Source organism: Melospiza georgiana, chromosome 12, assembly GCF_028018845.1.
Source record: "Melospiza georgiana isolate bMelGeo1 chromosome 12, bMelGeo1.pri, whole genome shotgun sequence".
Taxonomy (NCBI): Eukaryota; Metazoa; Chordata; class Aves; order Passeriformes; family Passerellidae; genus Melospiza; species Melospiza georgiana.
In genome coordinates this window covers 6,716,661-6,744,050 of record NC_080441.1, presented here as the reverse complement: position 1 = coordinate 6,744,050, position 27,390 = coordinate 6,716,661, and the positions used below count along the sequence as shown (strand labels likewise).

At 46.3% G+C, this 27,390-nt stretch overlaps 2 protein-coding genes across 6 annotated transcripts in view; one reads left to right on the top strand and one right to left on the bottom strand.

Annotated features, from left to right (window-relative positions):
- Nucleotides 1–11,977, top strand: part of LOC131088498 (integrator complex subunit 6-like) — a 39,663-nt gene extending 27,686 nt beyond the window's left edge. The window contains exons 10-19 of one of the 5 annotated variants that reach the window (XR_009115114.1): nucleotides 3,120–3,214; nucleotides 3,971–4,081; nucleotides 5,740–5,955; nucleotides 6,432–6,555; nucleotides 7,086–7,228; nucleotides 7,878–8,109; nucleotides 8,719–9,111; nucleotides 10,476–10,569; nucleotides 10,991–11,292; nucleotides 11,729–11,977. Coding sequence is in view for 2 of the 5 variants with exons in the window: in XM_058032614.1 (XP_057888597.1) it covers nucleotides 3,120–3,214; nucleotides 3,971–4,081; nucleotides 5,740–5,955; nucleotides 6,432–6,555; nucleotides 7,086–7,228; nucleotides 7,878–8,109; nucleotides 8,719–9,111; nucleotides 10,476–10,569; nucleotides 10,991–11,090 (1,508 nt within the window). In the remaining 3 variants the exon portion in view is untranslated. Of the gene's footprint in view, nucleotides 1–3,119; nucleotides 3,215–3,970; nucleotides 4,082–5,739; nucleotides 5,956–6,431; nucleotides 6,556–7,085; nucleotides 7,229–7,877; nucleotides 8,110–8,718; nucleotides 9,112–10,475; nucleotides 10,570–10,990 lie in introns of those variants that run through there. The other 4 variants (XR_009115113.1, XM_058032614.1, XM_058032615.1 and 1 more) reach the window with 4 other exon arrangements.
- A 9,818-nt stretch (nucleotides 11,978–21,795) lies between these two features.
- Nucleotides 21,796–26,409, bottom strand: MMGT1 (membrane magnesium transporter 1). Its single transcript, XM_058032647.1, has 4 exons — nucleotides 26,328–26,409; nucleotides 25,735–25,787; nucleotides 24,826–24,929; nucleotides 21,796–23,890 (listed from the first exon to the last, which is right to left on the bottom strand). The coding sequence occupies exons 1-4, from the start codon at nucleotides 26,407–26,409 to the stop codon at nucleotides 23,728–23,730; spliced, it is 402 nt and encodes a 133-aa protein (XP_057888630.1). The 3' UTR covers nucleotides 21,796–23,727.
- Between the last annotated feature and the right edge of the window lie 981 nt (nucleotides 26,410–27,390).

The following is a 27,390-nucleotide window of genomic DNA, read 5'->3' as shown; positions in this document are numbered from 1 at the left end:
GCCTAAGATGTTTCCTTGGTTCCTTTTAGCTGCATGGGTGGGAGGGCAAGCACTGCTGGGCAGTAGGAGTGACTGTGCATTGGGAGTGTCAGCAGAAGCAGCAGTGAAACAGCCATGCAGGAAATGCCTTGAGAAAGTGGTTAAATACCCTTTTCCTCTGGGTCTAAATATGCAGCAGGATGAGCATTTAGAAGATGTCTGCCTGTGAAGGACTGCAGCATGCAGTTTCCTTTGATGCTTTGACAGGCTCTGTGAGAGAAGCTGCAAGTTATGATTTTATATTTTGGAAACTAAGGGCTGTGTTCTCACCAGGGTGAACACAGCATGCTGTGGCTCTGGGAGGAGCAGCCAAATAGTTCTGATACATTTTGTATCAATGGGGAAACAGTGACACAACACCTTTCTTAGGTAGTGATGGATGCTGTTTTCCATTGCAGTGCTTTATTTTTGCTTAGATGGTTTGCAGGGAAGGATACTTTTTTCTGTGAATGTAAAATCATGAATCTACTACCTAGAATAGAGCATTAGTGCCTAATTAGGAGAATTACAGGAGTCAACAGGGAATGGTGGTGTACTTGCTCAGGTGGAATTTAATGTGAGTGGTGATTTAAAAAATAAAAACAAGTTTTAAGTTTTACTTTTGGTTACATGGTGCATGACTGTTGTAATTTAGACTCCAGCTGAACTACTTAAATTACCTGCTGACTCTCTTCTCTCTCACACTCTTCTTTTTAACTGTTCACTGATCTTTAAAGGTACATCCAGCCCCCTTCTGTAGTACTGAGTGTTAAAAGTGTGTATTGTGTCCTGTCACAATTTGTTTTGTACATTAATCTGAAGTAGATAAAGACTTTGCAATGCAATTTTCAGTTAACTAGTCTGTGTGATTTTACCTGATCCCTTGAGTTGGTGCTTGCAGCCTGTTCCTAATGGTTTTTAATACCATGTTCCCAATACTTTAACTGTGCTTTTAACTCCCTCTGAGTTCAGAAATAAAGAGAATTCTGCATCAAGTAGACTGCAGAAATTAGTATCTGAAAATAATTAGGTAGAAGTAAAACTAAATTGTGTAAGGGTTTTTTTCAATACTTTTGGATTTTTATCTGCAAAAATTTGGGGTTTAATCTGTGGAAGACATAGTTAACTGGATTATTTTTAGTTTGCTTATTTGTATAAATCATCATGTGCAGCTCAGGGCACAGGGGGAAAAGTGCCTTTCAAGTGCCTGTGTTGCAATCTGCTGACAGTGTGTGTCTCAAACTCTCAAGGTAGAGGCAGGTAAGATGCTGATGGTGAAGTTGTCTCTGAAACTTGTGGCTCTGCTCACCTCCCTTTTGAGAAGGTGGCAGTTCCTGCAGTGAGTTTGTGCTGTGGGGAGGCTGATTTTAAAAAGCTGAAGCTCTGCATAGGTTGGAGAATTTTTTCCTGGGATAGCAGAGATCAGGGAGGTGGTTTGCATTTGATGTCTGGGAGTAAAAGTGCTGTGGATTGGGAGCCCAGGTGGCTGAGCTGAGGGGTGCCTGTGCCATGTCACTGTGCCCATAGTGGTACAGCCCCACAGTGCAGCAAGTGAGACACTCATCAAATGCTGATATGGGGTTTAAGGTTCAAGCTGTACTCAACCAACCCAAGACTGTCAAATATTAGGACATACTATAATACTGAACATCTTGCTTTTTAAGTTTTTGGTTTTATGTTGAATTTTGAGAGGGACGTAGTTTAACTTGCATTTTGCTGCAAAAAGGAAATAGATCTGTGAAATAAGAATGGATGTTTCTTTTTTTTTGCCATATGTCATGATATCACCCCAGGTTCTTTTGGATAATAGTGCTAAGCTTGAAGTATATTGAGATTTTAAATGGAATTTTGATTTGCCCTCTCCAACTCCAGCCCACTTTCTTCAGGCCAGGGAAGAGAAGAAGTAGCATCTGTAGTATGGTTTTTCTATGTAATCCAGAATTGATTTGGATTGGAAAATACCTGTAATTGAGAGTGGTTTGTCTATGAGAACTTGGGAAGTAGTATCATAATATCTGTTCAATTTGTGCAGAGTACTGTGCAAGTCAAATTTTCTTCTCCAAATACATCTTCCTGAAAACTCAGTGTGGAGAAAACTATTTCTTTGCTACATCTGTCTTTTGCACACCCTCTTCTGTGCATCTCTGTCTCCTGCAGCTCTCCCCAGTTAATTTTTGAACATCCCTTTCTCCAGACCTGCAAATCCTTCCATTAGCCTCACTTTGCCAGCATGCTACAATCCTACTAAGAACCTTCATTTCAGTGGATAATTCATAATTGCAAATGGTAAATTGCAGGATGCTGTGTTTGGTGTAGAGTTCACAGTGTGCACAGCAAGTAGGCCCACGCTTCACCTCAGCCATTCCTGAAAGCCAGGTGCACACCTGGAGTGAGCCACTTCTAAAACACTACCCAAAGCAAGAAATGTCTGCTTGCCCCTCTCTTAAAGGACAGCAGTTTTTGTAGATAATTTCTCTCTCTTGTCTATACCTGTGGGAGACTTTGCTGCCCTGGCACGAGGCAGGTGTTGTGGCTGGAGGTAACCCCTTGTCTGCCAGGTGTAGCTGCTGCTGTTGGCAGCAAGTCCAGCAAAGCTGTCCAGAAGGATTCCCTGATTTGACTTGTTTTATTCTTTCCCTTTGATGCCAAAGAATATTTTTACTGGAGACCAGAATTCATCATACAGGTTGAACAGAAGAAAGCTGGTTTGAAAATGGAGCTGGAACCAAATTAATGTTGTTTGATTTAATCAGATCCAGGGACTCCCTGATGTGCAAGAGAGAGGCAAGGGAGGTGAAACTCTTTAACAGGTGGATCTGTTGCACCTTCCATGCTGCTGGTAGTTGTGTGCAGTGTTTAAGTCTGGTGTACCTTGTAAGTTTGCTTGTAATGGGAACTTGCTCTGGATTACCTACTGCAGCTAGGAGTGGGGATTCCCAATCCTTCACACCTCAGGTTAAGAGCAGTTTTTGGGGGGAAGCCCCATTGGGAGATGGGTGAGGGGAGAAAATGGGGGGAAACCTGGCACGTACGATGTTGGACAAAGCTAAAGGTCTGGGACTGTGTAAGTGACACCTTGTTTTGTTGTTTTCCTTTTGCAGATGACTTGTTTAAGGTTCACAAACTTAAGCCAAATCTGAAGTGGAGACAGGCTTTTGACAACTACTTAAAAACAATGCCTCCTTACTACTTACTGGTATGTTCCTCTTCTCATCTCATCCTCCGGGGTATAGTGGCTGCTGTGGCCAGAGTCCTTTGCATCATACCTCTTCCCAGTAAAGTTTTTTTACATAATTATGATGGCATTTTAGGTAGTTAACATTCTGCCTTTCAGAGGTATGTAGATTAGAGTAAATATTTTTAAGAATTAAAAAAATTTGTAGAAATACTGAGGAGGAGGAGGAGTAGCTATGTTAATATACTAAGTGTTTAATAAATGTGTTTTCTGATCATTAAATATTAAATTAATTTTAATCAGAAGTACTTCAGAACATTCAGAGAAGCCAAATTTGGCATTTTTGTAATGGATAAGGAAAATGCAGCTTAGGTTGTTTGTTAATGTGGGTGAAGTGCTACAGCTTGGGAAGCTGATATTGACTGGGCCAAATGAAGGGTGGAGGGAGGCACTGTGTCACCTTTTACGTGTAGCTTGGACAATGCACCTCAATATGGACTTGCATCATCCCGGCTATTCTGGACCTGAGCCTTGGAGTGGAAATTGCCAGTGGCACCACGCTCTGTGGTGTCTTGGTGATGTGGCATAATGTCCATTGTGAGCTAGTTAGACACCAAACTCATGTCACATGTTATCTAAATAGACTTGAATTTTAGTGGCCAAAAGTGGAAAAGCTAGAGCACTAATCTATGTGCCTTAGCTTCCTATAATTGAGCTTATAAATTTCTTTTTTAAATACTTATTCTCTTACTATTGTGTATTTTGTTTTCCTTATAGCCATTAAAGAAAGCCCTAAGGATGATGGGAGCTCCAAATCTGATATCAGATAATTTAGATTGTGGACTTAGTTACAGTGTTATCTCTTACCTTAAAAAACTCAGCCAACAGGTAGTATTGATGAAACCTTTGCAATTAGAAGTGCGTTGATGATTTAGTTTGTGGTAATCTCATTATAAAGCAGTTAATCCCTGTGGGAGTTCATATGGGTGTGCAGCATTTATTATCATTGAAGATTGGTGAGCATTTCCACTGCAAATATGGATGAATCCAGTATGGTTCTGTAGCCAGTGATTGTGCCTTCTGTAAGTGGTGGAGAGGAATGCAAATGAAACTTCTTCAGCTATACTTTAAATATTTGCTGGATTTTAAACTCCAAAGATAATCATTAATTGGATTTATGCCTGCTCTTGCCATTGTTCTTCACAGATGAAGTCAGAGGCTTGCTTTCAGTCTCATATTTATTTCCATGTGTCCTTTGGCAATGTGTATTTTCCAAAAAAAAAAGTACATTCTTGTCCATGGGGAGTAAAATCACAGTTCAAGCTTTATAGCTGAGCTTCCTGTTTCCTTCAGGTCAAAGTCTTTCTATGTGTTAAGTGTGACCTGGTGGGAAATAATCCTGTGTATCTTTTTCTCTTTGCCAAGACTGCCATCCCAGGTGTAAGGGCCTGGAAGTGTTTCCTCCTTAGCATGAGGAGCTCCTAAAACAGCAGTTCAGTATCTAGAAAGCAGTGGGCAAGCAGCCTTTAAAATTACAAAGCAAAAATCCTCCGCCTTAAAGAATGCACAAAACACATCCCAGAGCCTCTGAATGACTGAGCCTCTACTAGACATAAAACTTCCTGTGGTATTTTGGTAATCCAATGATATGCAAATTGCTATGATTTATCTGCACTGTGGAGTTGGAATGACTGGAGATGGCTGCTGTGGCTCTCACAGGCGTTCTCAGCACATGGAACAGTTTGAATGTGTGGAATGCATTACCACTCCTCTATAGGCACAGGCAATTCCAGAATTCTGCTGTGCTCCTGCTGTCCTTAAATTCAATTTCCCACAGATAATGAAGCAAACTGTGCAGAGGAGGAGATCTGGGGGAAGTGGCTTGCAATCGCAGTGGGTTCTGGGGTTTTGGTTGGTTGGGTGTTCTTTTTCTTTGGAGGTATTGCTAGTGGGTAAAAAAAACCTTAACTCTGAATACAGTTAGAAGTTAATACAGTAAAATTCTCTGTAACTGTAATAAGAAATCTGTGCTAATTGGAGAAGTGATACATTTTTAGAAATGTACTCATAAACCAGATTTCTATTGCAACATTTCTCCCTTATGTTGTTACAACCATACAGGGCAAACCTTAGTTCATAGGTTCAAAAATAAACTGAAATTTTATTACTGTATCTGAATAATACTGTTGTTTTAAATGCAATTTTATTATAACCTCAGGATCCTACCTTCCATTTTGTTTTTTCTTTCCATTTAAAGATGGTTCTTCAGGGACACAAGAGAGTCACAGACTTGCAGCAAAATCAGGGAATATTCACAGACCTCCTACTGGCATATAAATTTAGATACACTGGCTAAATATTTTTCCATATGCTAGCACATTAGGATTTCTTTATGCTTGAGGTCTAATCTATGTAATCCAGTGTATCCCTGGGTAGGTAGCAGGGAACTAAATTTGTAGTTTTATTCTGCTAATGTACTGTGTGTTTTGTACTGGAAATGTGCAATGCCTGCTGATTCTTTAACTCACGGTGTGATTCCATTTTAGACAAAAATAGAATCGGAACGGATAATAGGTTCAGTGGGTAAGAAAGTTCCACAAGAAATTGGAATAAAAGTGAAAAATCACTCCAGTGGCCTCTCCTTGGTACACAGTAGGGATTTTAAACAACTGCTGCAAGGGATCACTGGGGAATCTCCACTGAGACTGTCAGAAATGAATGTTAAAGAATTTGCTGGATTCCACATAGGACTTTTAAACAAGGTAAACAGCACTGTGATCTTGCATGACTAAGTAGTTAATCTCATCTGTTTTATATGTGTAACTTGTATGGATTTAGTGTAGAAGGAAGTACTTTTGCTGAACTGTGATGAGTACAGCGTAGACATAAAGAGGGAGAAAAGTAAATGCAATTTTTTTGCACTTGATTCTGGGACACTGTTTGAAAACCCATGGTAGTAAATGAAAATTACTGTGTTTTAAGTGCCAGTCTCTGCAAAAGACAGCTATTGTTGTTCATCCTCAAATTAATGTGCTTACTCTTAATGGAGCTGAAAGCACTAATGCTGAATAAGGTCGTGTTGAAAAGACAGCCACTGAGCTGCCTGTATCCAGTTATGAAGGTCTAAAGTTGCTTAACATCTTTTAAAAGTTAATGTTATTATAGTTCTTAGTGGAATTTCTCCATGCATGAGAACTGATGGATTAACTGAAAGTTACTGATTTTGTTACAAAACTAGGATTTGAAGCCACAGGCATTCAGAAATGCCTATGATATTCCTCGTCGCAGTCTTCTAGACCAGCTAACGAGAATGAGAACTAATCTTCTGAAAACACACAGGCTTATCTTGGGGCAGGATGAAGGTAAGGAATCACAGTTCTTCATTAACAGTTTGAAGAGAATACAGCTATTTTTGTTATTTCTTTAAGGTAGTGGATCTTGATGTGGGGGCAGAGGTTGCCATTGCATCTCTTGCTGAGTCAGACAATGTCCTTTTTTTGACTCTGAAGGGGAAGGAAGGATATCTTTGCCTTCTGTCATGCAAGATGTCATGCTGGCTTTGAAATTTAAAAATAAATTCCATGGGAGAGCTTTCATATTCACCAGGGTTCAGTAGAAATGTGTTATAAAGTGATGGGGGCTTAGGGCAGAGAGGAGCTTGCTCTGTTTTTTGTGAGGTGCTGGTGATCTAAAGATGTAGCTGTTGGCATAGAAATTAAGCTTGCTTATTTTTTATTCTTCTTATTAGGCTTATTTCCACAATTGTAGTCTTAGCTCATCCTCTGTAGTCAAAAGAAATAATCAGTTCAGGTTCTTAAATGCTAACATTTGAGGCATGAAGTTTGTATTGCCTTAATTTTAAGACTAAATTAAGAACTCTTTTCTGTTGCAGACTGTCTTCATAGTGTTCCTGTTGCTCAGATGGGAAATTACCAGGAATACCTGAAAATGATGCCTTCACCTCTTCGGGAAATTGACCCAGATCAACCAAAAAGACTCCATACATTTGGCAATCCATTTAAACAGGACAAGAAGGTAGGAAGGGCCTTGCTGCCTGCTGTTCCTTTGTATTTAATGCAACTTGAAATCATTTGTGTGTAGGGGGATAGAATATAAGAAAATAGTGTAGAAAATAATCTTACCCCAAGGAGTTACAGCTGGGCCAGTTATCAAAGATTAGGAACAGGCCTGACTTTAACAGGCCACAGCTGTAACCAGTGAGAGGAAGGGTGCTATAAAAGAGTGGGTTGGTTGGTTGAGAGGGGAACTGAGTCAGTTGGCTGCTTTGTGAAGAAGAAAGAGTCAGTGCTTTGAGGAGCTGCCCATGAGAAACACCAAGAAGGTGTGGAACTTACGTGATAAGGAGACAGCAGTATGGAACCCCTGCAATACGATGACAACATTTGTGCATAGAATTTCTACCCCACAGCAACAATATATTGCTAACCTTTGCAGCCTGTGGAAGGAGGGATATCTCCCATGTGGTCCAGGAGGAATGTGTATGGAATTTTGCTGCTTTACGGAGTGGCACTGGGCTCTCTCTGGTTACGTTGGGTGTCTCTGTTCTGAGAGCTGTCAAGTGCTCTGAAAGCCACTCGAGTCTGAATGCAGAGGGACTCAACTTGGTGGATTGGTGAAACAGTTGCTGCTTTGTACTGCTACTGATATTATTACTCCTTTCCAGGGTATGATGATAGATGAGGCCGATGAGTTTGTGGCCGGGCCCCAGAACAAGATCAAGCGTCCCGGGGAGCCGAACACGCCGGCGTCGCTGAAGCGGCGGCGCAGCCTGTCCCCGCTGCTGCGGCGCCCGCAGGCACCGCCCGTCGTCACCAACCACGTGGGGGGCAAGGGACCCCCCCCTGCTCCTGGCTCCCCCTCCTACCTGAGCCTCAAGGGGGTCGCAGCTAGTAAAGGTATGCTGGGCTCTGGTGCGGCAGCTCGGGTGGTGGGGGGATCTGGGGAGGAAGGGAAAAGGTTCTGCCAGCGCATCCGTGCGTTGCTGTTATGTGGGAGTGGGTTTCTTCTGTTGGCTTAGGTGAACAGGTTGCTGCTACAGCTAATGAAATCTGAAATTAAACTGTTTGGTGATAGAAAGTATCTCAGATCAGCTTTTAGTTTTTCTTTGTGTATTCTGTGGTGAAGAAGGAAAGTTAAAATACAGTTGTTTCCTTTCCCACAAATAGGAATTTTCATACCCACCTATTGCAGCAAATGGAGTCAGAAGAAAACTCTGTTAGCTGGGTTAGGGAAAGAGAAGGAACACGTGATTTTACTTAGGAGTCGTGACATTGCACTAAGAATACAGAACATGGTGACTTAACAGTAATGATAGGGCATGCAGCAGTTAGTCCAGTAGTTATTCCTTTGGTCACATCCACAGCTGAATAAAAGTATTGGAATGTTGTCCAGTGCTGTCAGATTGCTACACAGCACTTCAAACAAAAAGGATACAGAGCTCCTTCTCTTTGCTTCTTTTGATGCTGCACTTATGCACCAGTAAGATCTGTATTTTTCACTTGTAGATACCAGTAACAATGTTGTCCAAGATGGCAATGGAGAGAAGAAAGCAGAAAACTGTCAGTCAATGGAGAAGCAAATTGATGGCTTGCCTGTGCAAATGGCTCCTGTGGTTCCAGCTGCTGTGGGAGAGGATGAGATGTTACCCAATGATTTAGACTCCTTGCCTGTTGAGTTCAATTGCTTAAGTGAAGATGGGTTGGATCACAAACCTGGTACCAATGCACTTGTTCGAGGGCCTGTGAATTACAGTGTGAGTGGAGATGACCCAAAGCGGGCCATGGAGTCTACTTCTGAATCTGTGCCAAATTCCTTTAAAATAACACCTACCATGTTGGAGGGAAGCAATGCTGACATCAAAATCAAAGTGATGAAAGAGGTTCGCAAACCTGGAAGAAGTAAGTTACTTGGGTTTCTTTGTTTTAGTAGTATATATTATATGTGGTGTGAGAGAGAAGACTTTCCTGGAATGAAGGAGCTATTTTCAATATACACACAACTCAGATTTTGAGTAATTTCTGGTTGCTCATAAATGAGCAATGGAGGGGCAAAAAAGGAGGAGATGCTGGGCAGGTGAGTTGAAGTTTAGACTTGTGCTTGGAAGGTTGAGTGCCAAGGCACCTTGGTTTGCCCTTGAAGACAAGTTAACTGGTGTAAGAGGTGCCCTGTAAAAACAGCACCTTTCAGAGGTTTTGGTTTTGTTAAAAATGATCTAATAAGACTGAATACTCTGCCTTAGGCTTCTCCTGTGTACACAAAGTGTACTTGTTGCTCTGTGTCCATCAAAACTCCCTTTTGCAGGGCAAAGACACATCTCTGTAAGGCTGTGCAGCTTGGAATATGCTTGAAAAGGGATAGTAACAGTTTATAGCAGAGTGATTTTTTTTTTTTTAATTGTGAGACTAATTAGTGATGAAACACTAAAAGTTGCAAACTCTTAAGAGTCCAAGACTAAAAGTGACAGTTTGCAAAGTGGGCTCATCCAATTTTATACCAAATTCATGCCTAGTAAATGGTGATGCAGAGTGAAACTGTTCAGTGTGAGTCACCTGTCTTGCTGCAGAATTCAAGCTGTCATCAGAGAAAGAAGCTAAATTGTAGTGACTTGAATATGTAATTTGTTCAGAGGTCTCACCATTTGTGCTCCCTCTGCTTGCTGCATCACTGAGCAGACTCTTGATCACAGCACCATAAATGTATTCATACAGGGGTCAGTTATGGGAAATAATGAAACAATGCTGGTTTTAAATTTGTTGCCATTTTATTATGTCCAGTTTATTCTTTTGCAGTGGACATATTTACCTTGTACCAATGGAACAGTGTTGTGCTCACACTAAGAGTTGATAATTTGTCTTTCTAGAGATGTAATGGCAACCTGTGCTTGCAGAAACAATGGCTTCAGGGCCAGATCAGGGTTTGGTGGCCCTCTGTGTGTAACTGTGATCATGGAAATGGGAGGCTTCTGTCTACCAGCCTGCATTTGCTGAGAATAAATGTTCCTACCTGCTGCTTTTTAAAGAGAACCTTAATCTTTGGTGTCACATTTGAATTCCCAGATCATCAGTGTTACTTTAAGTTATTCTGTCACCTGTGTTCTGCTCTTAAAGCTAGTGCAGGTGTTTTTCTTGCCTTATGTGTTTTATCATACAGAGATACATGAAACTGAGCTTTGTTTTTCCTTCTTGCCTCTTGAGCTTTTATGCAATTTTATCTGCAACATTCATTTTTAATACTTGGTTGAATTTTTATCTCTTTTTTTTAGATTATGAAAAAATATTTTCTCTTCTTGAGGAGGTGCAAGGACCTATGGAAATTCAGAAGTATTTCATTGAATTTGCTATCAAGGAAGCAGCAAGGTTTGTATAGATAGAAATGACTCAGACTCGTAAATTTAGTATTGATTTAGATCATAGTAGTAAATAATAAACTATCTGTGCTAGTATTCTGATTTTCTCTTTTGACATATTTAAATTATAATTGTTTTAGTGGTCAAACTACTGTTACATTTTTATGTAGTGAATGACCTTAAAGATTAAATATGAATTACAGAGATAACAGGTTGTTCTTGAAGACCAACTCAAAGTATGAGTGGATTGGGGAGGGGCAGATGTAGTAAATTAAAATTTTTAGCCATTCTAATGCCAGAAATAAAGCAAGCTCTTCCCTACTGGAAACAGAGAGCCTCTGGGAATGTGATTTGTCATGGCTGAACATTCTTGAGTGTTCAACTGTATTTTTGGAAGAAGAAATTTATATTACTCTCCCTCTCTTCTGCAGGTTTAAAAAACGGGTCTTAATACAACACTTAGAGAGAATACTAGAGGAACTAGATTTCACCAGCCCACCCAACAGAGTTAATCATGTCAACAGCAGATAATAATGAACCAGCCAGACCAATGCGGACCAGGAACGAGTTTGCTGTGCCACAGAAGAGTGCAAGAGGACGAGGCTGCTGCCCTCACCATCTCGGCAGTCAAGTGATTTTACTGTCACAGTCTGAGAAGAAGCAGTGGAGCTTTAACTTTAAGAGCCTGATTCGGCAGAAGCTGGGCTATAACCTTAAGGATTTGCTATGAAAGGTGTGGCTTTTTCCTGTGGAGGGTGCTCTTTGCTCAACAGGCGGAAGAAAATAACCATTGCTGCCCCTCCTGCAGGTGATGAGAATTTACTCATTTGAACGCTGTCATTAGACATTTACGTGCTATAGGCAGCAGGTTGCACTAAAATGGGGCACTGTCAAATGCACACACTGTCTGCATCGTGGAGAGAGCCCGTGTGTTCCCAAAAAAACCCTCCCAGAAACACCTGCACTGGTAAAATTGCATGTTGCCACCACAGAGACAAGGGTCTTTTTCCCAAGAACTGCTAGCCATGCCTTTAAACTTGAGATTCAGTGTAGATTGAGAGTAAAGAAACTGCTATTGTGTTAATGAAAGCTAAAGACAGCCCTGTGACTGTTACCACCTGATGGTCACTAAACAATCTACCTCAGACTCTCTTCTGTTTTGTCTGCAGACATTATGAAAGTGCACCTGAGGCTTCCCAGGTCCCCGACTTCAGTTCTCTTTCATCCTGTGAGGAGGACGGAGATTCTTCAGGTGGCCTTGGCACACGCTGTGCTTTGGAAGCACTAAAAGGAAACGCTTTTAAAAAACGTGTATTTTAATGTTCATACAAAAGAGATTATTTTGAACAGTATTGTTACCAGATCACTAATTTGATATTTTAACTGTATAAATTTTTTGGAACATATGTATATATAAAATAAACCATTTTATTAATTTTTAAGAAGTGCTAATCTGAGGAGTCTGTAGCGGGCAGCACTGAGTTCCTCCAGTTGTCTGTTACCAGCAGACTGAGGATATTTTTGTAAAACCAGCTGAACCTGGTCTTTCACATCCTCAAACACAGCTTGTGGTGTTAGCTGCAGAATGTGTTTGTACCCTGGAGCAGCTGCCCAGGTGTCACTCAGCTTGGCCTCTGGGGTGCACATTTTTACTCACTTTTGAGGGCCCTAAGTTCCAGTTTACCAAATCCTTGGTTACCTGAGCTGGTATCCTCTCCTCTGTTCCTCTTAACTATTTTGTCCAAAGGCAATTCCATAGATGAGAGAACATACAAAGAAGACTGAAGCCACCTGTATTTAATTTTTTTTTTTCTCCTTAAAGCAGTACAGTACCAGTAATGTGCCAGTATGAAGTGGCTCTTGGGACGAGTGTGTATTTTCAGTTGTTTGCTCATAACCTCCTCTGATCCTCTAACAGCTTTCTTTAAAAGACAGGTTACAGTTGTGCTCGTGCTGACTTGTGCTCTTGGCCTAGTATTGGAAATATCCCAGGGATTCCAGTGGACTGGTCAGGCAGGGAAACAGATTCTCCTGGTGAACCTGTACTTCTCTGTTCCTGCTGGTATTTTTAGTACAAACCAGCCTGTGAGACATCTTTTCCATCTGCTCTCAAGCAGTGGCCTTGGTTTCCTTGGAAGATGCAGTTTGGCCATTGGAATGGCACCAGTGAAATCCAAGAAGGAAATGAAATTCAAGAAGGAAATGAAATACAGCAGCAGCAAATCTCTGTCACAGTGGATATGAATGAAGTGACATAGGAGAAGACATTACTAAAATATTCCCTGATTCTTAGAACTTTTATTCATCTGTGCAGATGAATAAAATTGAATATTTATTTGAAAACCCCACAAATACCTTGAAGTGATGCAAAGGAGGATTTACTCCTTCAAATTTCACATGGCAGCTGTTTGTCACTGTGAGGGACATCCCATGCCAAGTGTTGGACTCTTCTAAGGGATTTTATTTACAGAGGGTCAGATATACTGTGCATACCTCGTTGTAAAACAGCCTGGTTAAATGCATCAAGTTGCATGTAATGTGCTATTCTTGAAATAGTAGGTGATAAGAGGAGACAGATTTCTTCCATATTGTTAATGGCTGTTTCAGTTTTCATCACTGATTCCAGAGACACTCACTTGGTCATTGTGTGTCTGAGCAAGGGCCATATTTTTCACCAGTGACCTTGGCAGTGTGCAAATCTGCTCTTTGGTGGGATGCAGTTGGCTGCCAAATCAGCTGCAGGGAGCTGGAAACTTCCATGCACTCCTTTGGAATCTTGTCTCAGAAGCTACAAAATGTTCAAGTGCAAGCAGTGGGAATTTTCCCTGACCTCACCATTATTTTGTCTGAATAGATTGAATTTGAGTTAGAATATTAGAGCAGCAGAGACCATACAGTGAACTGGACATGAGTTTTCATAAAGAGGAAGGAAGGAAGATGTCCTCAGGGGTTGTCAGTGCAGAGATGAAGAAAAAGGAGCAATAGCAGCTGATGAAGAGCACACACAACCCTGAATTCCACATGGAAATGTTTCATTTAGGAGGCAGCACAACTGGTTTAAGAAGATTCTTAAAGGAGAGAATTCCTTGTGACCAGAGCCCAGTGCTGGATGTGGGTGGGACATGCCTTGGGCAGGCACAGTCCCCAGCTGTGCTGGCACTGCAGGGACAGCCAGGAGAGCTGTGCTGGTGTCAGGCCTGGCCTTTCCTGGGACAGAGCACAGCCCAGCAGCAGGAGCTGTGTCCCCAGGGCTGTGACCTGGGTGACAGCTGAGCCTCTCGCAGCAGGGGTGTCCCTCAGCAAGGGCTCAGGAGAGAGGATGGCTCCACTGATGCATCCTGGAATTGGAAGCCATTTGTGCTTTGCTCAAACTTATATTTTTGAGCTGTTGTTTATGTGAGGTTGAAATAATGTGGCACAGTTGAATGTTGGGAAGTAGGGGGGAAATGTAGCTCTATGCTTCCAGTACAGAGCACTGTAACAATCTGAACAAATTTAGCATTTGCCTTCCTTGGGTTGGAAGGGTTGTGAGGTGCTTTGGAGCCTGGATGCCTGTGCAAGTTCTGCTGCATCTGAGGATTTTCTGACCCTCTCTTAATTAGGCCTCCTCAGTGTATGTTACATTTATTTTTTCCCTTGTAGACATCAAGTGTTTTTCCTCCTAAGCCCTGCAGCTCCCAGGCTGGTCACTGTGGCAGGTGTCTGTTGGGTGCTGCTGTTCCCACTTTGGGGGTGCAGTGCATTAATTTTATTTATGTGTATTCTTGCCCAGGTTTAACCAGCATCAGAGAGTGATTGTCATCTTCCAAAATAGCAGCTGCAGAGCTGTTACTGTGCTGTGGTCAAGCAATTTTATGTCTCCCTTTGCAGGAAACTGTTAAAAAAAAAAAAAAACCTCAAACCTATTTTTTGGGTTTTTTTTTTTCCATCTGGTAATTTTCTTCCTCTAAACTGCCTGGCTGAAATGGCAGCAGCATAGGCTGTTGAGTTTTCATTTCTTTTGGTCTGTTCTTTAGTATCTACTAAGAAACTTCTGATGGAAAAATACAAGGAATGCATTACCTAACAGGAACAAATGGTTAAAAAAACCTGTAAAGCTCAATTACAGTGTTTCATACCAGCAACATGGCAACATCACACCTTTAGCAAATGGACTTGAGAGTGCTTGTCTTGAGAATGTGCAACCTAGTTAAGCAGAAAACAAGGCCAAAGACACTTGAGATCTGGCAGGCAGGAGGTTTGGCAGAGATCTGAAGGAAGGATGTTAGTCACTGGAATTAAAAGGAGCTGCTGCTTGCAGGTCTGCAAAAACAAGTTGAAGTCTATCCTAAGTGGAAAAGGAAGAAACTAGAGAAGAAGAATGCCTTGGGATTTAGCAAAAATCTTCTGGCCTGCAGGAATTGTTAAACTGTATTCTAAATCTGAATCTTGAGGTCATTTCAAGGAGAATGGACTAAACAAAAAATATTGAACTTTCCTGAAATTATCCATTCAGTTGAGCTGCAGCCTGGCTTGTTGTTTCATCCCTGGAAAACTGTTAGCTTGGCTTTGGCATTGGTGTTTTTCTTGTCTCAGTCTGTGATGTGGTGTTGTCTCTTGATAGTGGCTAAAGCAGTGTGCCAGGGGAGCCCTGTGGTTGTCCATGGAGCTGGAAATGCAGACAGGGGCTGGAAAAGGCAGGTGCAGCTTGTGTGCTGTGGGAGGTGGCTCAGTTTCACCCCTTCCATGTCAGAACCTTCTTATAAAAGTGCACAGGATGCTTTTCAGGGCTGGGAGTACAGATCTGATGCCTTGAGCAGCTGATTACTCAGAGTTCAGAGCATGGATGTGCCAAGGAAGGAGTTAAATTGTTGTACAGCCTCATGGTAGATGCTGGAGGATGTTTCCATAGGCAGTGGAAGAACTGAGCTGCACATGCCTTCACCCACACAGCTCTGCCTGGGATGGGGACTGCTGGCACCATGTAAGGAAAATTGCCCTTCACCAGGGGCTGGGAAGTGCTCAGAGCAGCTGCATATTTCTCCAGATTTTGAGCTCAAGATGAAGCTCTCAAACAATTTATATTGAAGTCCAGAAGAATAGTTTGGCCTGGGAAAGGTGGTGGAATGAAAACCTCAGATGAGATTTTTGCTGAAGATGTGATGTTTTTGAGAGCCTGGGGAAGTTTTATCTTCACATCTGCAGTGGGAATTGATGGCTATTTCCCAGTCCTGGGCCAAGTCCAGCTGCAGTGGAAGTAGCTGGATCCTTGGCACTTGTGTGTGCTTGCTGTCATCTCCATCACTGTCACTCCTCTGATGCAAACAGTCTTGCATAATGTCCCTTCAAATATCAGACACCTCTGGCAATTTGCTGAATCCCAGTGCTCCAGTTGCCACTGCTGAGCAGCTGGTAGGAGGGACAGAGCTTTTTGGGAATGATCCCCATGGCGTGTGCTCATTTACAAAGTACTTAGAGGAGAGCCCTGCAGGATGCTGAGCAGGAGGAGAGGGTTATAAAGCATTTTGGTAGTTGTCAGGGCAAAGCTCTTTTTGCATGGTCAGCCTGTTTCCTGTCTTTTACTCCAGAGTAGCTGTATATTTTAATGTTAAATTGTATTTGTAAATATTTAATATGTAGAATATATCAGAGAGGTGCTTTCTTTTGTAAAGGATGGAGTTGGGAGACCTCCCCCCTTGCTTCATCTTGCAGCTGTGACCATGTGCTTGTGCAGAGGTGGCCCTTGCAGAGAAGGATGCTGGGCTGTGCTCAGGTTTCCACAGGGAGGGACTGCTCTGGAACCACCCCAGGTCTTGGATCAGTGGCAATAGGCAAATGGAGCTGATTTTTGCTGGGTTTGTGGAAATGCCCTTGCTGTTCCTTGAGGTGGTGGTAGCAGTGTGAGCAGTTCCTGCTGAGGAGGCTGTTGGGTATTGGTGGTTTGAGCAGCCACAGGTCTGGTCAGGGCACGCTGCTCTAGTGGCTGCCTGATCCCTTGGCACTGGGTGTCTCAGGGATCAAGGGTGCTTTCCTAAGTAGGACAGAAATAAAAATGAGCCCTGTTCCCCAAGACTAGAAAGTGATTAAAAAAAAAGGCATTTTGCTGATTGCAGATGATTATAATGCAGCTGTTCGACAGTGACATCCCAGCCATGGAAAAATAACATTGATTCTTTGAGCTGTTTTCCAGTCTGCACAGCATATTAAAACCCTTCATGCACAGCTGGCACATTTAACTTTGATTATGTTGTTGAAGTGACTGATCTGAGAGCAGCCTGGATCCCAGTTGCTTGCAGAATTTGAAAATAAGATTGTTCCAATTCATCTGCAGTTGGTTATTTTGGAAGAGAGACAAGCTATCTTGAGCACTTTTAGGGCTGCTAATTAAAGTCTTATGGCTCTCCTCTGAGAGTGCCTTTAAAGATGGATGGAGGGACTTACCCAAGGTCATATAGTGTGTCACTAAAAAAGATGATTATAAAATCTGTGCCCTAATTTGGTCTTGCACACTTGAATTACTTCCCTGGTGCAGACAATCCCACCACAAACCAACTGGCTGCTGGGCTCTTGCACATGTCAGTGGGCTCCTTTCTCCCTGTGCTTTCCCACCTGCCAGCTGGATCTGGCATGGGAGCAGGGTGAGGTGGAGGCAGGACAGGCTCCCTGCACCACACAGAGGTGGCTGCAGTGGGTGCCTTTTGGCTGCAAGTGTGCTTCTGGGGCTGGAAAAAAGCAGGAGCTTGGAAAGGAAGGTAGGAGGAGTGCAGAGAAGCTGCCCAAGCCTTTTGGCACTTGTGGTGGTGCTGCCTCTTTGTTAAGAGTTTGGCTTCTGACCTGAGCTGCTCCAGCACCTTTCCTTTCCCAGCTCGGTGGAAGAACATTTTGAAATTCCACTGGCATCCCTGGGCTCAGGGCTCCTCCCTCTGCACACACAGAACTTAGAAGCTGCTCTCCAAAATGATCATTAGTGGAAAACGAGCCGGTGGGGGACTCGGGAGCTCGGGAAGAGGCTGTTTTAAGGCTGTTTTCAGTGTATCCCATCCATCAAACCCTCCCTCGGGGGTTCTGTCAGAGGGCAGGAGTGCAGGAGCTGGATGTGGGCCGGGCGTGCCGGGGCTCGGTGGGCTGGGAGGGCTCTCACCGAGCTGCGGCAGCGCCTGCGGCTCCAGCAGGTGAAACGGGGTCACAGCGACTCCTGGGAACCGCCTGCGAATCCCCGCAGGAAAGGCAGCTCTGGTGAGTCACGGCCCCGGCTGCCATGGGAAATGGTTGCTGGATAATAGGTTGAGTGGTGGTGGTGGCTTTGCTTCACGCCTCAGGACCCTGAGGAGGCTCTGACCTCGTGGGGCAGCCAAAAGCTGTTTTTGGTCTGGGTTCCAGGTGGCCAAAGGTGAATTCCTGCAAGTGTAGATACAGCAGGCCCTCCTTCCCAGGGTATGCCTTCCACCCCTGGACCTGGTGTACCCACTGTTGTAGGGAGAAGGGGTTGTGAAGGTAAGGAGATGAATAAAACAGCTTTTTCTATGACAGGAAAGCAGAAAGAGGTTGAAAACCTTTCCCTGTTATGTTCAGGCACGAGGTGGGAGCTCTGAGGGACTGAGCAGTGCTGAGTTTGGGAGGTTGGTGCTGTGCTCAGTGTGAGACTGATGTGGGGCCCTGCAAGGGGGTTTCTGCTGGTGGTGTGCTCTGCTCTGTCTGGAGCTCATCTGTCCTGACTCACTTCTTATTTCACTGCTCCTGTTTTGACTTGCACTTCATCTCTGTGGAGCATCCCATTGCTCTGCTCCTGGAGTGTGCTGGGGTTGAGCTTCAGGTCTGCCCCTTTCAAGCTCTGCAGCTGCTGCCTGAGCACAAGGAGCAAAGGCAGAGAATAAAGTGCCTTGAGACTCCCCTGCCCACTGCTGCCATGCTGGGAGACAGCTCAGGCTGTTCCCATGGTTGTTTGTCCTCCCTGCCAGCCCAAGGCAGCAGCATGGCCATGGCTGTGCTTGGCCACCAGCAGAGTGGGGTTTTTAACCAGCCCTGGTGCACCCTGTAGGATGTGTGGGGTATGTAGGATGTGTGGGTCCCTCCCATGGGAGATGAACATGAGCCTCACTCTGCTGTGGATTTCTCTTTGTGATCTGAAGCTGCTGTATTTAAACAGGCAGGGAAGGAGCAGCTGGCTCCAGCTTCAGAGTGGTGGTGGTGACTTTGGAATGGTGCCACCATCTCCAAGGTCCCTCAGCAGGGATCTGTGTGTGACAGGAGGCTGTAGAGCAGCATGGTGGCCTTGGGCAGGGAGGGGACATTATCTGACCTCTTCTGTCCCCTCCATGTGCTTTGCATTGTGCTGGGGAGGTGGGGGCTCACTGGGAGCTCCCCAGGCCTGTGGGTGCCTTGGAGGCTTCAGTCATGGCCATGGGAGTGACAGCCTGGAGTGGGTGTGGGGAGCAGGAGTGGAGTCCCTCTCTGGCCTGCCTGCCAAACTGGCTGCTCCAAAACTGCTCTGGGCTGTGTCCTGTTCTGTGCACTTCTGTGTCTGGGATGGGGAATAAATCACTGCTTCAGCCTTTGCTGTGCACAGAGGATCCTCCTCCTGCATCCTGCACTGGAGCAGGGACAAGGGATTCTGGAGCAGCCTGTGGCTCTGGGGACATCAGCACTGGCCTTTTGTGGCTGGTGCTGAACTGCTCTCAAATGCACAGCAGAAATACCCTGGGGGAGAAGGGGAATATTTTCTTCCCTTCTATTATTTCTTTTTTTTCTGAATTGAAAGTGAAATGCCCCTGCAGCACGGCCTGCCTCAGGCAGATCCTGGGGAAACTGGTTCAGCCAGCACCAGTCTGGGCAGGGAGGGCACTGCAGTGCTGGGTGCTGTGCCTGGCAGCACTGGGGTATGAACTGGGAATGAACATCCACATCTCTCTGTGTGTGGGGCTGTGGGTTCCCCAGGACCACTGGCATAGGGTGAGCCATTGATAATCCAAATGTCACCTTTTTTTTTTTTTTTTTTTCCATCTCCCTTCCTATTAGAATGGCCTGGGAAGCTGTGACACCACACAGCCTGGGTCCCTGCCAGGGAGCCCTGGGGCTTGTGTTCCTGCTCACACTGCCAGACTCCGGCTGCCTCGCTGCTCTGTGAACTCCCATTTGCCTTTCTTGGCTGGAAAAAGGATTAAGTTAGCAGGACAGGAAAATTAATTAGCTGCCATTTTAAGGATGTAGCTTTCATCGCAGTCCGGAGTGTTTGGAAATGGCATTGTGTCACTGGGACCAAGCTGGGGTTGATTAAAAGGCTTTTACCTGCTGCAGTATCAGATTTATTTCCGCCAGGGTTCTGCCCCTGGTGATTATGGCTTCAAGGTGAACCTCAAGGCCAAATCCAAGGAGTGTTTTGCCTTTGCTGTTAGTTCTGGCTGTGGAAAGCTGGTACCAAAGTCTTTTCTGCTTGTTTAACATTCCAAATAGCCTTGCTTTGCCCTTCCCCTCTGCAGGCAGCCTGCCAGTCTGGCACAGCATGGCTGGGACAGCAGGGAACTGCAGAGCTGCAGCTTCCCTGCCCGGCTGGGGGCTTCCCACTGGGAGCCTGGGGGCAGCACCGTGGCCCTGGATGCTCTGGGGGGAGCCACAGCCTTCCCAAATTGTCTGGTGGAAAACTGCTGCTGTTGGTGCAGGTGGCAAAAGGGAGCAGAAATGGTGCCACTCTTGGTGGGGGGCTGTACCCAGCTGGAGGCTGTCCCCACAGTCATGTCCTTGCTGGAGGTGTCAGAGATGGAGAAGGGCAGATCTGCTGCAGTGTGGTGAAGTGTGACAAAACCCGAACCACGAGAAGCGAGTGATAAGGAAGCCAAAAATCATTTTAGGGTTAGAAAGTAATAGTAATGCCCTGCTTTCCTCAGCAAGGGAGACTGTGGGTGCTCCAGAGCACCTGGAAGGGGCCATGATCTGCCAGCTTTCCCGAGAAAGCTGTGCTCCACTTTGGGCAGCAGTGGGGACACGGAGCACATGGGAGCAGACTGCAGCTTTGGCTCTGTCTGGGACACACAGAGGGGACACATCAGATGTGTGACCAGGAGGGATTTCCACACATGGTGCTGCAATTCAGCCCTCACTGACCTCTAGAATCAGTGCTTCTGCCAGCTGCACTCCCATTCCAGCCTCACACAGAAGGGTTGCACGAGTGACAAATCTCCAACACAAACCGTGGTCCCCATGCCCCCACCTGCAAGGGTGTAAATGATTCCTGCCCTCCTCAGCAATTCCCCACTGAGCTCTCATTGCAATAGTTCAAAAACCCAGCAAAATGAATGCAGATTAAAGCTGCTACTTCAGCAATGAATGGAAATTACCAGCACATATTTTTTATTTTACTATTTAATGTAGTAGAAATATCAGGGCTCGTAGCCAAAGCAATTGAAGATGTGACGGCTGTAAATGTGCATTGGGCGAGGCTGGAAACTCTCCAGTCTAATTCAAGAAACTCTTGGCTCCACTCTTGCTTTGCTTTTGAAGAAGAGAAGCTCATCTGTGAAGAAGCCCATGCTGCAAGGTAAGCACGAGGTGGCTTTGGGAGCTGGTGAAGGTGCCCCTTCCCCAAACAGTTTCATTGGTGTTTTCCCCTTGTGTGCTGGGCTGGGTGCAGAACTGCAGCAGCACAGAAAGCAGATGAGGGGTGAGTCTGCTGCTCTCTCTGGTGCAATCCTGATGGATGTTGTAGTTGAGCAAACTCCTCCAGTGCTTTGCTAACTTTTCAACCTCCCCCAGTGGAAAAGCAGAGCAAGGAGTGGAAAGTGATCTTGCTCAAGTGTAGGATTTTAACTATCACCCGCCCTGGGAGCAGCCTCAGTGTTTCCCCCAGTGACTGTTGCAACACCAGACCTTGCAGGAGCCTGTCCCTGTGGGCTGGCAGGGTACATTAGCACATGGCAGAAAAGCCTTTACTGTGGTTAAACTGAAGACAGAAAATATGTCAGCTCTGCCAGAGAGGATGACGAGGAGCCTCAAAGGCAAGCAGATCCCCAGGCTGGTAATATTTCCCTCCTCAGTGTTTTACTCAGCTACTTGCAGCTATTTTGATCCCCCCCTTCTGATCTTATCTCCCAGTAATGAACACCAGGCCAGACAGCACTCTCACACAGAGCTGCCATAATTAAGGCAATCACTTCATGTCAGTGCTGGGCAGTCACTTTTAAATAGTCACCCACCAGGGATTTGCTGCAGCAGGCTGCACGATGATCAGAAATAAACAAACAAACACTTTAAGGATATCAATTTTTATTTGACATTGTGAGATCAATAAGAAAAAATAATTTGTACAGCTTTGTGATAGAACTGCTGCTGCTGCAGAGTGAGGCTACTCCTCACCAGAAGGGCCCTGAGGCAGCCCCAGGGTGCTCCCAGCAGGACCTGCTCTGAGCAGCAGGTGATGTTCTCCCTGTCCCAGCAGCACCCCACACCTCAGGCAGGTCCTGCAGCCTTCCAGCAGCACAAATGAGGCTTCTCAGATGTTTTGTGTAAGCAGCTCTGCTCTAAGGCCCTCTGCAAGGGGCTCAGTGCAACCACGGCTGCAGAACCCATCTGTGACAGTGCTTACTGAGCTCCTGCTGTGCTTCTCCCTCCCTCTGCTAATTCTGCCTCTCCTCTGCCCCACGAGGTCACCTGGCCTTGTTCAGCCTCCCCTCAGTGCCAGCCCTGCTCCCCAAGGGAACAGCTCTGTCCCCAGTGAGGGATGACCCAGTACTATTTCTGAGGCCTTTGGTGCTGACACCAGCAAGAGGGGAACCAGGACACTTCAGGAACTCATCCTGCAGCTCAGATGCTTTCAGCTGGCAGAGGAACCCTTTTTAGTCAAACCCAGATGCTTTAGAGTGATTGTAGAGCAGCAGCCATGGATATTGCTCGAGCACAGGGGCACCCACTCCATAGGACGGGCAGAGCTAGAAAAAGAGACTTGGGTTTACACAGTATTTTTGCCAAGCTTTTTGCCTTTGACAGTTTTTAACAGTTTAAAAAAAACACCAAACACAACTCAACAGATGCCAGGACAAAAGGCTGAGTTCCCACTGTGTCAGTGAAACATCCTCCAACCAAGCCAAATTTTTGCTGGCCCCACCAGTATCTCACCCTACCCTCCCTCTGCTGCATCAGGGAGGTGAAAAACCAGACCAAGAGAGATTTTAGCATTGATTCAGCCCCTGAGGGGGGATAAGAATTTAGACATAAGTAAGAGTTAAGGACAGTATGATCAGTTCTAATACATGAAATCAAGACAGTAATATTAAATCAACGAGGGGCTCAGCTGGAAAAATCAAGGTGGAAGGCTCTGCTGGCAGAAAAGGGGTGGCTGTCCTGGGTTAGTGCCAGCAAACAGAGCAAGCTGCTGGACCCTACCCCTGGACAGTTCTTACTGATACTTAAATATGAAGATAACTTGGAGGTTGTACCTGGTGCCAATGCCATGTTCAGCACATACACAATGTTCAGCATTCCCCAGTTCACAGCTGGAGAATGTGGAGTGTGAGCTGCCTCCCCACACCAGCACCAATCACAGCCACAGCCCAGGCAGCCTGGGGCAACTCACATGAAACAAAGGAGGGCAACGAGGAAATTACATGGTAGTGAAAAACCAGGAAAAAAAGAATAACCCTTCACACAACTGTTTTTCAGCATTATAAAAAAAAAAATGAAAGCAATCTCTTTGAGTTCCCCTGCCACACCGTGCTGGTGTCCCACAGGCATTCTAGGATCAGGTGCTGCCCCTTTTTCTGCTGTTCAGTGATGAGTGCACACAGCATTTCTGAGGGGATCCATAGACTGTAGTGCAAGCAAACTGAGAAAATAAATACACTCAAACATTCCCTCCTGTCAAAGAACATTAATTGCAGGAAAAACTAGCTTGCTTTTTGTTTTAACTGTAGTTAAGTTAGCTGCAACTCGTTTTAATATCTGAAACTTTGAAGATGTGTTTCACAGCATAACTGTAGAATTTACACTGCATTGCCAATCCACAATTCAGTCATTCTCATTAACAGTGTACAAAGAAGGTCATTAGTTTATATATATATATTTATATATATATATATATTTTATAAAGTCTGGAAGATCAATATAAATACTGCTCCAGAAATTAAAAAAAGTGTTTACATCCCCGACTTGAATATTACATCTCAGTGTCCTGGGTTATTTATTGGTGTCATCTGGAAAAGTCTTAGCGGCGCAGAGGTTCAAGTTTTCGAAATTTCAGTGCCGAGCTGGATGACAAAGCATCTTGGTTTGAAGAAGAATTCACTGTGTCTGGGGACTGGAACAACACTCTACCACGATGATTAAATACATAAAAAGATGGATGGTTCCTTAATGTGTCAAATGTCCTTCAAAATAAATGCAAAAAGCCAAGGTTAACACTCTCTCAGAGCAGGGATTTTAGAGCAGTCAGTATGGGGCCTATTGACTTTGGAGTTTTCAATCCAAACTTGTGCTTGCTTTTAAGTTTCCTAAACTAAACTAGTGGGGAAATACACAGTTGTGAAAAAGCCCACAAGATGTCCACGTGACAAACTTCCCCTTCCTCCCTGCAGCCCAGAGGCAGCCTGTGGGTGCTGCTGCAGACACACCACGTGCCAGCCTTTGTTCAGCTGTCACTGGTGTCACCACCCTGATGGTGCTCAGCTTTCCACCCCACTGGGAGCCTCATATCTGAAATATCAATTATGTGACTTTTTCACTTCCCATGCTCCCCTGTGGTTTTGGAAATGGCCTGAGAGGCAATGTCTGCCCACCCAATTTCCTGTCAGAATCAGAGAATATTCTGAGCTGGAAGGGACCCACAAGGATCACTGAGTCCAACTCTGAAGTGAACAGCTCATAAAGCAGCTGAACCTACGACCTTGGCATGCTCTAACCAACTATCCTCTTCAAAATCTTGGCCCAAAATCCCTTATTTTCTGAAAGTCTTTCAGATGTCCTGCCTTGAATCTGCTGTGTGAGACTCCAGTGAGTCAGACTTGCAGTCTGAGACCGTCTCCTGACAGCAGGTGGTGATTCCTGAGCTCCACTTCCCACCTGCACATTTCATTCCTCTACCAAGTCTGCACAGCAGGATTTCACATGAGGAAAAGCAAGAAGTTTATCTGATTTCTACCTGTTACCTAACTCTCCCTAAAACTCAAGACACTGTTGGCTTTTGCAAGCGTGGCTGTTCCCCTGGGGTCACTGCCTATGGCATGCATTGAGCTAAAGATGAGTGATTTCAGTTTGGACAGAGAAGCAGATACCAGTGTGTACAAAAAGAAGAAGTAAAACATACTTATTTTTGAGTTCTGAAGTGGCATCCATGTCTTTAAACTCCCCTGCAATATGTGCTATCCCATAGCAGGTGACTGCAAAGGCCAGCAGAGTCTGCAGGACTATCTGCAACAGAGGGAGCACAGGGCAACACACACATCAGCAGCTGTTCTGCACATTTACCAAAAACCTCAGCTTTCACACAGCACCTCTGCTGCTTTTCATCCAGGGCCAGCAAACAGAGGTGGGCAATCCAGCAGTGGGGAACCTGAGGCACAGGAGAAATAAAATTCCCTCCTATTTGCAGAGCAGAGCTCCAGCTGCCCCTGCACAGGTCGGGGTTGCACCAAGTGAATTGACTCACATGGCTCCTCAGCACCAAACCCTGTGTTCTGTGCTCTCCAGGACCCAAATTCCTGCCAGGAACACGTGCCTGCCTCTCCTGGGCACCTGATCTCCCTGCCCTTCTGATTAAGCAGAGAGGGAACAGATAAGTGAAGTGGAAATTTGAAAAGCAAGCCAATAAAGTAAATAAAAGCCCCCTTCCTGAAGCAGGTTGTGCTGGGATCAAACAGCCACACTGGATAAACACGTGCCAGCCACCCAGAGCCAGGGGGTGCAGGATGTTTATGCTGCAAAGGAGGTCATGGATGAAAACCTCCCTGAGCTACATCCAGGGAATCCTGGACAAGATGCTCAAGGATTGTTTAAAAGACAGGGAGGTGTGGATCTGGGGTTTGGTTTCACTGACAATACAATACACTCAGGAAGTTGAGATGAAAGACATGGTTCTTTCTGGTAGTGGGAGCTCCAGTGAAAATGCAGCTTAAAAACTGCTTTATCCTTTATACTTGCCTAGCACATTAAGAGGAAGCAACTGAGAGACTAAACCACCCCACAGTCACACCTTTCACACATGGCAAAAACTTACATCTATGGGCAACGTTTCATCTTCCTTTTCTGTCAACCTCATGTAAGAACGATCTACAGAACAGAAACACAGGCACGCATCAAACACTCCGTGCATGCAAACAAATAGCCCGACAACAACAGGAACCCCCAGAGAAACGGCTGCAGAGCCACGGGCCAGCCTGACCTGCCCGGGCCGTCCCCGGTGCCGCTGCTCCGGAGCGCGGCTCATCCGCCCGCAGGCAGCCGGAGGGCAGCGGGACGGCAGAGGCCAGGCTGAAGCCGCGACCCGGCCGGGGCAGCTCCCCCTTCCCACCCTCCGTTCTCCCCTCCCTTCCCGGCTGCTGCGGGCCGAGCCCCGCGCTCCCCCCGGGGGCTCCGCTCTCCCCGCAGCCCGGCCCGGCCCAGCCCCGCTCTCCCCGCAGCCCGGCCCGGCCCAGCCCCGCTCTCCCCGCAGCCCGGCCCCAAGGGCAGGGCCGCCCCCGCGGGCGGGCTCGCCCCTCCGGACGATGATGATGATGCCGGCCCGGCCCGGCCCGGCCCCCGCCCCGGGAGCTCCCCGAGGGCCGCGCGGCGGTGCCGGTGCCCCGGGGCGCCCCCCCGGCGGTGACTCACGCTGCGCCGCCGAGAAGGCCGCGTGTGCCAGGGCGAACAGGCCGAGCCCCACCAGCCCCTTCCACACCGACCCCGCCGCCATCGCCGCCCGCCGCCGCCAGGGCGCCCCGGCGCGCGATGATGGCGTCACCCGGGCGGGGCGGGGCCAGGCCGCGCCCGAGCAGAGGGGGCGGGGCTTCAGCGCCAGGGGGCGGGGCCAGTCCGCCGCTTTCCCACGCGGGGCCATTGATGAAATGCCAGGGCGTGGGTGGATCCCGAGGTCCCGAGGACAAGGGGTCCATCGACCCCCCGAACAGGCCCCTTCTCTCCATCAGACCCCTTCCAGCCGAAAACAGAGCGTAGGGTCAGTGGTACCCAAGTTAATTCCCACTTTCCACGTGTTTAACCTCAAAGCTTGAGAAACCGGTGCAAGCAAGAACGGGGTGAAGGGATGCACACAACACGTGCTGGACGGACGGCCCTGGCCGAGCCAGGCTTGGGGCAAAGCGAGGAAACACCATGGTCCCATACGGCCAAGCATCCTGGGTCTTCCATGCCCCCAAGGCACAAAGGCAGTTCTTTGAGGAAATTTCCTACAAGTCACCTTTAAGTTGATCACTGGCATTCATTGCAACCCTTGACCCACCGGCTCCATGCATTCTCCCACTATTTCTTGGTAAAAATGCTGGGAAGTTTACCCTGACCCCCCTTCGTGGCTGACGGCGGCTCTTGGCACCAAACACACGCCTGGGCACGGTGTGAAGGCATGGAAGGGACACCCGTGTCCCCATGAGCCGGGGCGTGTCCTGCAGGACATCCCTCCCACGCACAAACAACACCCTGCCACAGATCTATTTGGGGATTTCTCTTTCCTCTTGCAAACCCCTTTGAGCTCTGATCGCCTTCCCCCTTCTCGCATCCCGTTCCCTGGGGCTCGTCCCAGTGCTCACGGCAGCCCCCGGCCCGCCTTTCCCTCCCGAACCCCGCCTCAGGAGCTCCCAGCGCCGCCCTCGCCCCCTCCCCGCTGTTCCCGCCGCCCCTCTCCCGCTCCGTCGCTGCCGGCCCGTCCCTATCCGGGCTCCCG